Below are 11,811 nucleotides of genomic sequence, written 5' to 3'. Positions count from 1 at the left end.
TTATAGCTTCATATTACTTAAAAGTCAGCAAAATAGTGATGAAGTCATGATGTAAAACTTCCAAGCTGGTTCAAATAAATTTTATGAAAGACTTACAGTAATGTTTAAGAAAAAAAGCGAAAACATTACCAGGTAAAATCCTCATTTAGATGCTGTTTCAGGCAAACATTCTGAATTTCATGCTGAGAAATTTCCCTGACCACAGCCGCTTCATGTTAAGCTACGTAGTGTCAAACTTTTTTCTCACTTCTGTACATTCCCCTTTTACTTACCGAGGCAAGCCAGTGATTTGCGCTGAAACGCAGTACGCCTTTCATCTGTGAAGAGCGCACCTGTATGACTCACTACAGGAAAATTATGTCACCAGATCAGAGCGCTGTTCCTGTGTACGGCCTCTGTTGCCTTTGCAGCTAATTTCCCGGAAACTCACAACGTTCTTGTAAAGTCTAATAAGGGAGATCCCACGCCTTCATAAAGCTGTGAACTGCGCAGACTTATGAAAGTGTTTTAAAATGGACAGCGTGACTTTATCCTGTGAGTCTATATCACAGCGACTTAGAGCAGATAAAAACAGATCAACAAAATCTGAGCGCACAACTGATCTTATTATTTAGACTAAAAAGCATTTATGAGTTGATAAGGATCCCTACAATCTGCTCATACACAAGCTGTAAAGCTAAAAAATATAAACAGCATTCTGTAATAGTGAATTAACTGAATAATGTGACATATGAACGTGCAGCCCATTATTTTATAAATCTTGAACCTTTGACCCCAACTGTAAGAGTAAAGAGTTCAAACCTTTACTTTAATATGTCACATGTCTGTACTTTGGAGGACACTGTATATTTAAATAAGACCCCTGAGGCGCCTTATTAGATCCAGCAACTGAAACTAACATGTTCATGTGAATTGTCCCATCTGTAAAGTGGCTAATGGCCTGGACAAGTTGGTTCCAGAGGCACTATCAAGTGGGTCGCATGGACCACGTCTGTGTGAATTTAATTAAACTCGTGAGACAAGACAGGTTCAGTTTTGCCCGTCAGGTTATATATATAACCTGTGACTCTTTGTTCTGCATTCACTGCGCAAGCAACCCTGCCACCCAGCAGGAGTGATTAGTGCAGCAAAGCCATCTGCACAACTGCAAGCGCAAAGCTGAACAGCACCTCAGCTGCGTGTTGGATTCAGTTTTCTGCAGTGGTGGGCAAATGCTCTTGTTCCACACCGTACACAGGCGCCAACCATAAGAAGGCTGACTATTACTCAGTAATCGGTATTAAATAACATACTGGATGGGAGTGGCGGGGAATTGCAAATAATGACTGATTTACAATTTAGATTCAGCTGCAGGCCGGCTCATGTTTAACCCACACAGTAACCAAGGGAACCCGCTAACTTAGTCGTTAGTGGCCCACATAGGAAAGAAGACGTGTATGTTTTTATTAGGTACATCTGTACAGCCTATCTGATGCTTTTTTTTTATATATCATAAAGCCTACTTGCATTATGCCTGTTATCTTTACTTCAGACACTGTTACTGAGATGGTTATTTAATAGTTATATTAGAGTGAGGTGTTAATGGTCTTCTTAAGCCTTTCATCTATATAAACATGTAAGAGCGACAGACAAAAAAGAAAAAGAAAGCTCTTTCATTTTTATGTAATCAAATGTAACACCACCTTTACGTGTCGGTCACCTGATGTTTAAAATAAGTTACCATGTGAATGTACCATATGTACAATTATTGAACTGGATCTAAGCCTGGATCTAGGTTCTCCCTGTGTGAAGGGGGAAGCTGATGATGACTTTCCTGCTAGGGGAATTGTAGACTTAATGCCTATAGGAGGATTTGGCCAGTGAGTGTAGCAGCAGACTTCATTTATGAGGAAAAGGGGGAAATCTGTCTCATTTAAATACATTGTTGAACAAAAGCTTTAATAGTGGAATAATGCACATTCTGCACTTTTGTTCCATATCTGGAAGTACAAAAAGGTTTAAGCACAAGGAAAGATTGTGGTATCGGCAAGGAAAATATATGCAACTAACTACGCTTTCCTTAGTTATTATCAGATATAAATCAGATTGTGAGGTGCTCAATATTGATCAGTATCAACAAGGCTGCATTTGTTCTCAGCCTAAATGTCTTTAGCTTAAAATCTCTACATAATCATTCATAATCTCATTCAAAAAATCTACTCTGTTTGGTGTAACCAGGGCCGCCAACACCAGAGGGCAAATTAAACTCATGGTTCTCTAGTGATTTTGTATAGCTAATGTAAAGGTGCTTCCTTGTCTGCTAACAATGAAATGGCTGAAAGCTGCTGTGCGGTGGGATACAATATTACAGATGCTACAAAGATTGAGATAGCTTCGGAAATAATAAAGCTGGCCTCAAACCTGCATTCTGTCTGAAGACCAGCAAAAAGACTGGATTGTAAAGAAGTCTACAAAACAGCTCTCTAGCTTGATCACTGTAAACACTTTCCTGATGAGTTTATGGGCTCAGGCACTTTTTTGTTTATGATCATTTGTGACATTAGCCACTCGCTCATTGGCTAACAACCTATTCAGTCACAAGCCACTGGCCAATAACTGAGCGGTTTTACAGTCTGACCGGCCTCTACTTGTCACATCGGTTACCGTTTTTTGCAACAAAGGCAGAGATGGCAAAATCGCTCATCTTCATTTCAGAACTACAGAAACAAGCATGTGGCATCACAGTAGCTACCTCCATCTGTTATATGGTCTATGCACATTTACCAACAGCCAACAAGGTGGAAGTAACTTTAGTATTTTACCCTGTGTGTTTTACATGGTGCAGAAAACTTTTATTATTCTATAGTTTACATATTTTTATTTACTTTTTATTTGCATGTTTTTATTTTGAAAGTTTAGTGTTAACTTCTGATCCATATCTCTCCAGTTAAGACAACGATCTATACCTGCTCAATGACCTGCTATAAAAATGCAGGGAGACACAGCAGAGCAGAGAAACCAACAGAAATATATGGCTGCAAATATTACTTAGAGCTCCTGTGAGCAAACCATGCTGTTTGTCTGTTTTATAAAATACTCAAGCACTGCAGGCAGATAGCCAGAAGCGATCGAGTCCTTGTGGAGTGCAACAAGAACGGTAAAAGAACGACTGGCAGACAGGTGGGACTCGGTTTCAGTCGTTCTTCTGCATGGCACGTCAGAGTGGGAAGTGTTAGAGTATTTTAGAACTTGTTTGTACTTGTTTTTGTGCCTAGTCTGGCTTTTATGTAGTAAATTCTTTTTTTTATTTCTTATTCGTTCCCCCTTTTTCTTTTTTTTTCGGGGGCTTATTTTCCGGGGGGTTTGGGGGGGTTATTACCCCTCCCATAATCAGACCCAACCAATATAACCCCCCAACCCAATAAAATTATGAATTATCTTGCATAAATAGGCTGTAGATTCTCTTAACTCATTTCAGGTATTACCAGCAAAATAGTTGCATGTTTAATCATCTAGGAATTTATTTATTTAGACAGAGATCTTGACCCCCCCAATGTTCAGCACAAAGTTATGCCGATGTTTATGTTCTCCACCCGATTAAAAAAGTCCTCATTCAAAATGTAGAATTCATTTTTGTTTGCATTATTGTTTTGTTTTTTCCTTTTTTTAAAATTATTTTTTAAGCTGCAAATAGGAATGTGGTTAGCAGTGTAGCTAATGTAGCTTGCAACATTAGCTAGCTAACAGCTAATAACAATTGGAGCTAAAAATTCCTTTGATGTAAATGAATCTAGTATTTTTAACCTGCTAGAGGCATTTTGTCACAGTTTTATCTCAGGGCCAAGTATTTAAACCTCTAGTGTGCGTGCTTCTCAGATTATGACATGTTGAGCTCTGTGCTGGTGAAATATGAGTTTTGAATTCCATAAAATGAAACTTGGCTCTTATCTTTTTGTGAATGATTAATGAAATAATGAGTGGCTAGCACAATTCTGATATCACAAATGGGAAAGAAGAAGAATGATTCAAAACTGATGTCATTAAACAGAATGTTTTATATGGTAGATGATGAAAAGAAGTGGAAAGTCTTCAGTCATCTGTCCTGGATTGACATATTGTACCCTTGTAGAAAAGATCAAGGCCTGGCCTCTCCTCTCCAATGAGCACCCAAATGTCTCTTTTCCTCATTCTTGCATGCCCTATTTTTGGATAAAAGCAATTCCAGTGAGGCATATTGTTATGAAAATAGGAGCATGACGAGAATGTTGAAAATAATTTTCAGGCCTTAGCACCATTGTTGTGTTTGTTGTGCTTGTTTGCGGTCTGTAAGGGGGTTCCTGCTGATTCACTGAAGTCCGTTATACTCTGACACGTCTGTTGATTCATTTTGTTGTCTGACTTCGCTTTGTTTTCAGCCAATGTAGAGACACAAAGTACAGACTGAACTTGACGTGAAAAGGCGCTTTCAGGCAGGAAGTAACAACACCCCTTCTTCCCCCCTCACCCATGTCAGCACTTTGCAGTTTCGGTTCAATCGCTTCCCTTTTTACCAAGCGACATCCAAAATGCACTCTTAAATGTCCATTTGCATATCATCATTGTCCACACATGCACAGCTCTGTATGTTTGCACTGCAGCACAAAAACAACAGGTGGGGGGAGACTCTTGCGGTGTTGGGTGTACGTATGAATTTTGCCAAATACACCTCAACCAGACATCACGTGGTTTCATATCAGTTTCGCCGCTGTGAGCCGATAATGTTATTTGTTTAGTTCGGTGACACTTTAAACACTTCTTCTCTGACAAGAAATACAGAAGCGCAGTCTTCCCCCTGTTTATTAACAGATCACTGCATGAAATAACTGCTACAATACTCCGGTGAACCAGTTACATAATTACAACTGTAAATAGGAATATTATTTCAAAATGATCAAATGAAACAGTTCTAATCTTTTGTCTCCAGCTGGCAGCAGAATCTTCTTGGCTCAGTGTGTGTATTGATTTTGTTGGTTCTCTCATCTGGTATGTTGACAAGAGGCAAATGCATACAGAGAAGCTAAATGACAGCTATTTAATTTGGTTTCAGTGATTGTGCAGGCTGCTGTTACCTGAAGAGAAAGGATGCTGCAGGTTCTATTTATAGGACTCATATGCATTTCCAGAAATTGTGTCTTTCATTCAACAGGTTTTCTGTTGTTGTTTTAGTTGTTTTGGGGTTGTTGTTTTTTTAATGTGAGAATAGAAAAAGGTTTTGATATAGCTTGGTGCAAGTTTCAAGGGTTTTACAAATAGACTGTGTTTACCATTGCGTTCCTTTGATTTCTTTCTAGGCTGGATAGCTAAACCTTAACTACAAACCAAGTATCAAGGTTGAATGTGCCTTTATTGCAACTTTATGCAGGGGCAGAGCTAACCGGTGGCTAGCGACTGAAATTTGGCTACCGCTTTGGTCAACCTACACCACCAATGCTGAAACATGTTAGGGGGTTTGCACCCACCACAGAGCTGCTAGCAGAAAGGCTGAACACAGAATATGGGGGAGATCAACAGGATGTAAACAATGCCACTTTTGCCAATTTGCTGCTGTGGTTTCTGCGAAATGCTGACAAAGTCATCACAGACATGTGATTTTCATCACACCAGAAGGAAAACAAAGCCAAAAGCATGATCACGGCCGGCCCCTGTGACTGATGTGTAGTGAGTAGTCATGACTTTGGGGTGTCACTGTTGCCGGTGGTATCAGTAAATTCTGGGTTGTAGAGGCTCTTGAGAAGATTTATCGCGTCACTTGTGCAGGAGGAGCTGAGTCTACTTTTCTGCTCGACAGATGTGCAGTTTACATCTGCAAATTTTGTGGTCTATCAGAACTTGTCCGGGGTCCACAGTTCCCGCTAACTGTCAGCTGTAATTGACATTTGGAAGCTGGAAGCGCTTTGATATCTTTGTACAGCCTTGCAGATCAAGTAGCTGCACTTCAGACCCTCAGACAGCTACTTAGAGGGGCCCACGATGGGTGGGAGATAAGGTTAGAGGATTTATCAGCTCTGAACCTGTTATTGACTGACAACTTCAGAAGGCTTGTTCATTTTCCAATTACGTTTAATTAGGACCTTGTTCTTTCCTTTCAACTTCTGTTCAAACTAAAGAAACACATCCTCTGCTGCTATGCTGAAAGGCAGCTTCACACTCTCTCCAGCACAGACATTGCACTTGTCTCCATCTCCATCTAGAACACATCTATTCCCTGTTGCTCTCTACTGTGTCACAATGAATTCGTCCTCCTTCTTTAAGGCTCTCATGTTCGGGAACGAGCTAAGGTCAGCCTCAGCGCAGACGCATTTTATTATTCATTACATTGTATTCTTTCCAGCACTGCAGTGTCTGGCCTTGCTGGTGGTACAAGTGGAATCACAGAACAAGTGACCTCTTTTATAATTCACACTCTTAAACGTTTTCTATGTGTTCAAGGTTGATATTATTCATGCAATGTCGAACACGTAATCATACACGAGACAGTATAAACACAGATATTCAAATTGATATTGATATTCGGACAACATCAGAGTTTTTCTTAAATATTGGGTCCAAATTGCTTAAGTGCAAAGCGTCACAGTGTGAAAACGATTGTTACAAAAAATCAAGACAAAAATATCACCTCAAGTCAAAACAAACAGAACTGATGAATGATAAAAATGAACGTAATGAACATAATCACAGGTGTCTTTTTCAAGTTTCCTAGTAAATAGTTACAGCAGGATGTTGAACCCAGAGGGGTTTTCTATATCACAGATCAAGCTGATGGCAGTAAGCTGTTATACTGTTACAGGAAGTAGAGCGAGCATGGGAAATGAAACGCGAGCGCCGTTTATAAAAGACGAGGTGGTTCAACGAGTGATGGGTTAAACATTTTTCAGAGAGTTATTTGTGGCCTGCTGCTTTGCACGCCACAGACAGCATGGAGACGCTTCTTCTTCTATTTCCTCAATTCAGCTACATGCCCCCAAAGGAGGAAGCATATTTCAAAATGTTTGGTCCAGTAGGCTTACAGACACCAAAGATGAAGGACGACAGTAGCAGGTTGGTGTGTGATTTTCCGTCATTTTTAAATGTTTACCTGTTTTCTGAAGTTGAATATTTTCAGGGGGGCTTTAGCAATTTCTAACAGCTATTACAAGAAATTGGAGGAGTACAACTTTAATCAACCAGAGATAGATTCAGCGAGCGTTTTTGTACAAAGAAGAAATATTTTAATCTGTAATATTCACGACATGTCTCCGTACCTTGTAGATTTGCCTTTTCTGTGCTGCTCAAAGCTGCTATAGCTGACACCATATAAGGCTGTTGAACTTAAAAGCTGCCGTCTTCCCTCATAAGGGTCTCCACGCTTTTCTTAAAAAACACGTCAGCTTATGTGACTGAACTTGCAATCTGTACTATGCTGCAGAGCTGTTGTGCAATTCATATTGTGCCATGAAAGCCACTTCAGAAAGTGTGCCTTTAAGGAGAAAAGTTTGCTGCAATTGTAAGTGCACCTTCTGGTCTTTTATATTTGTTCTCCCTTGTTTGCAGGCAGAAAGACAAAGAGAGGAAGAGTCGGCTTAGCCTTTTTCTCACCAAGTCAGGCTCTCACGAAAACGTCAGTCCCAGTAAAAAGACAGCTACGACACCCAGCAAGTGAGAAAGAAAAAAAAAATCCATTAACTTCTCATGCAGGCCGTGGTATTTTGCACAAGCGTTATCCCTTTTTAACCTCAGATTTCTGTACCCTCCATGACTCATTACACACTCACAGATAAATGACATCTAGTACGTCTCTGTGAGAATCCAAGACATTTTTTTTTTTTTGCTGCATCATTAGAGGAGAGCTGACCGCATCTCTGATTTGTTTCACAGCATCTCAACGGAGGCAGCTTTGCAATGGAGCGACTCCTTTGAAGAACTACTAAAGCACTCAGGTCAGATTAATGCCTGAAACTTTTCAAAAATGTTGTGTCGAATTGCCGTCTAAAACCGTTTCTTGTGCTGTCAAACGCTTTGCTTCATTTGAATTGTAAACTGTAACACAGTGTTCGAAGCGCTAAATAGTTAATGGGGAGTGCTGTGAGAGTTTCACTACATCTTTTAATGTTTGTTAACACAGATAGTAATACAGAAACTGTGCAACTTCCTCCCCTCGTCACAGATGCCGCACAGAAACACTGTGACCTGCTGTCGTTTTGGCACGGTTAACAGATCCATGTAATAACATCCACACTTTTGAGCACACTCACACATATTATGGTTAAGCTGTTTCGGGATAGTTAAACTGACTATAGAGCTGAGACTCATAGATTATGAAGTTTTGGCAGGTTTCCACAACACACTGAAATGTGGAAGCTACATGTCCTTAAACAGCTGTAGTTACAGGAGCGTGACTAACAGTGTTTCTCTGTTTCTGTTTCTTTACATCAGATGGGGTGGAAACCTTCTCTCAGTTCCTCAGGACAGAGTTCAGTGAAGAAAACATTGAGTTCTGGTTGGCCTGTGAAGAATACAAGACCACTGATTCTGAGACAAAGCTGCTGTCCAAAGCCAAATATATTTATACAATTTTTATTGAATCCGATGCCCCTAAAGAGGTATGACATATGCCTTTTTTTACATCACAAACGGCATGGATGTTGTGTTGCTAAGCTGGGCTTCAAAAGCTTAACCCCCCCTGGAGTGCAGTTTACCGTTTTTCTTGGCTTATTTGTCAGTGAGGGCTGTTGACAACTTGAAATATTTATATTATCGTAATAAAAAAATAACAGTAGGCGAATTCTAAAGTGCTGTGTAGACAGGAGCCCGCAGCAACTTGACCTTTGCGAACAATCATTAGGAGCAGCAGCTCGTCGAGGTCATGTGTTTAGCGCTTACACGGCTGCAAAGCAGGTCGAGTTATTTCTGTGCGAGACAGTTGTGGTTTAAAAGGTTTCCACTCACTTTGCAAAGATGATGCGACCACCATCTGATATGCTTTCAGGGCCCGTAGCATATTTGACCGTTAAAGAGTTCTGCGTCTGGTTTGAGGTTTTCACATTCCTCTGCAAGAGTGGAGAGAGCATCTCCCACACACTTTCAGTCTAAGATGAGTGCATATGTAAATCTGAAAGAGGGTTTTCAGAGCAGCGCTGCAGTGGCATTATTGCACACAAGTACACAGCTCGAGCGATTTCAAGGGAGAAACAAATGTAAATGAATGCAACCTTCAATACTGATGGTAGACGATAGCGTAGTTTCACACGCATGCATATTTATTTTGAAAGCTGCTGGTAGTTTTTCAAAGGAAAGTATCTTAAGAATATTTCAGTCTATAAAGGGCATAAATATGGTTTTGCCGCCAGTAATTAAACATTAAAAAGCCAGTCACGAGAGTAGGAGGCAGAAAATTAACCTCTATCTGTGATGATATCTAAGAAACTGATGTGTGTCAGTGACTGTTTAAACTCAGATTATCTAGAGTTGAAATATAGTGTCAACAAAAACACGCACGGGGAAAGAAAACTCACGCTCTGAGCGCAGTTATGAATAACTCACATTTTGGCTTTGGAAAGCGATCCATTAATGTCAAGGTGAGGTTTGACATTCTTAACCTTTTTTAAAAGATCCTCTAAAGCAGGCACAGCAGAATTATTTTCTCTTAAGAAGAGCATCTTGACATTCTGAAATTGACTTTTATTTGGTGTCGCGTGTGTGTGTAACCTTCTGAAACATCGAGATGTGGAGTTTCTCCATTGTTGTAAACGACTCCACGCAGCGCTCACTGCGGGTTTCGGGGTTTCCCCTCTCTTATCAGTAACTTGCATATCTACTCAGGCCTTTGTCTAACCCACTGTCTGCCCCTGCTGCAAACCTACGCAAAAATCCCAAACTCGGGTTGAAATGTACGTGGGCAAGTGTAGAGTTAACATGTGTCCCTATTTTTCATTCAGATCAACATTGACTATCACACCAAGACGGCCATCCAGAACAACATGGCAAAGCCCACAAAGAGCTGTTTTGAAGCAGCTCAGATGAAAGTCTACAGCCTGATGAAAAAGGACTCCTACCCCAGGTTCCTGCAATCTGACATTTATCTGCGACTCACCAGGAGGAAAGGGCCCGGAGCCACCATGTTTCGCAGAAGGTCACGCTCCTGTGTATTCAACGACAGAGGGGAGGCCACGACCGAACCCTCAGCCTGGTAGCTTGGAGGAGCAGTAGCTCACTCTGTGCGATGGATTAATTATTGCAGCACAACTGCTGAAATATAAAGTGTGGTGCGGAAGTTTATTATTTTCCACAGGTTTGCTTCTGCAGAGTGCATTATTTTTTTATAACCACCGTTGCCACAGTGGATTACTCCACATGCACAGCACTGTGACAGCATGCCAGCAATAGTAATCTAAATAACATTTTGGGAAGTACATTTGTTTGCTTTCTTGAATGCACAGACTGCTACAAATCTTAAACGCGTGTGCAGTAAATGCGTGGCTACAGCTAGAAGCTGGCTAGTTTAGCTTAGCATAAAGGCCGTTAACAGGAGATTATAGGCACAAAAGCTCTGTTTCAGAGTCACAAAATTCAAGCGCAGTTCCTCTAAAGCTAATTTTGAAAGCTTTAAGCTTTATATGTTAACAGTTCATTCTGTGGAGAGAAAAAAAGATAGTATTTAAAGAAGTTTCACTTCATTCTGAGTCTTTGTGATGGGATACGCTAACGGGCTGCGGGCGGTAGCTTTATGTCATGCAGATAGGAGAGTTCACAGGATTAACCTTCAGCTACAAGAATAATCTCAAAGGTTATGTCACAGCCATGTGGTTATCTGAAAATAATGGACGCCCCCTGGTCAATCAGAATTGAATATTCTCAGTGGCCATTGTATGAAACCAGGTTACTCCGCAGCATCTGTGGATTGATCTATTATCCATTCTTTTCCTCAGAGGCGCTTTACTTGTGGATTCAATCTTTATTGATGATTTTTAGATATTTTTTTTTTAAATCTCACAAAACTTGAATGACAATGTGATAGCTAGCTGGAGACAGAATCTCAGATGAAACGCCTCCTCCCCACTGACAGTATCCAGCCAGCCGTACAGGCAGCCACACTGAGGCAGCCCTCGTGACTTCAGACTGGGTATACTTCATTTGGTTTGTTTTCCGATCCAACAACAGCACCTTAAAACACCATTAATGCAGTCAATGCAGCATACGAGCCAATTTGAATGTGTCTCATTAAAAGGAATTCATGAATTTATCCTTCTATCGCACTGCCCACCTGTCTCAATACTAACTTGCAGTGACAGCCTGCTGCAAAAGTACAGAAACTTTTTGTTTTTTTACAGATCTCTTATTTCTGCTGTTAATCAAAGACTCATTTTTTTCACACCAAGAAAATGTATCTGTGCTGTTTGAATACTAATATTATAAATTATGATTGCTTTTTTTTCCGTTTGCTACCACCTAATAATTTATGTATTATTCATATGTCATCATACGTGTTGACTTGCTGTAAATGATGTGGAGTAACTCAAATAAACACTTTCTTATAAAGCACTTTTAATGAGGCCTTCAGTGGCATTAATTACTCTGAATGACCGCATCTAAATGTGAAAAATCGAGCTGTAGCATGTGCATATTACACTAGTGGGGGAAATTGTGATCTTGTGTAGCTCCCTATTCCAAATCACTGAAAAATTAATAGTCCGTATCAGGTCCCACCACTCTAGCACGAAATTATTCATGTTACTGTATATGTATGCACAAGCTATACTTCTTGTAAAGACAAATGTGTATTAATTCATAATTGTTGCCCCTGAACTCTTGAATATG

At 40.3% G+C, this 11,811-nt stretch overlaps 1 protein-coding gene across 1 annotated transcript; it reads left to right on the top strand.

Moving 5' to 3' along the window:
* Positions 1-6,826: 6,826 nt before the first annotated feature.
* rgs18 (regulator of G protein signaling 18) lies at positions 6,827-11,542 on the top strand. The gene is made up of 5 exons (XM_005741882.2): positions 6,827-7,056; positions 7,549-7,653; positions 7,873-7,934; positions 8,431-8,597; positions 9,933-11,542. The coding sequence occupies exons 1-5, from the start codon at positions 6,935-6,937 to the stop codon at positions 10,185-10,187; spliced, it is 711 nt and encodes a 236-aa protein (XP_005741939.1). The 5' UTR covers positions 6,827-6,934; the 3' UTR covers positions 10,188-11,542.
* Positions 11,543-11,811: the final 269 nt, after the last annotated feature.

This window comes from Pundamilia nyererei, unplaced genomic scaffold (genome assembly GCF_000239375.1).
Source record: "Pundamilia nyererei isolate P.nyererei 1_Seehausen unplaced genomic scaffold, PunNye1.0 scaffold00115, whole genome shotgun sequence".
In the NCBI taxonomy this organism is placed as follows: Eukaryota; Metazoa; Chordata; class Actinopteri; order Cichliformes; family Cichlidae; genus Pundamilia; species Pundamilia nyererei.
This window is presented reverse-complemented; position numbering and strand designations above follow the sequence as displayed.

Excerpts from the sequence above, each read along its gene's own strand:
- rgs18 (XM_005741882.2), top strand. The coding sequence starts at position 6,935 with ATGGAGACGCTTCTTCTTCTATTTCCTCAATTCAGCTACATGCCCCCA. Across the intron at positions 7,057-7,548 it reads ATGAAGGACGACAGTAGCAG|GCAGAAAGACAAAGAGAGGA; the intron begins GTTGGTGTGTGA and ends CCTTGTTTGCAG. Across the intron at positions 8,598-9,932 it reads AATCCGATGCCCCTAAAGAG|ATCAACATTGACTATCACAC; the intron begins GTATGACATATG and ends TTTTTCATTCAG.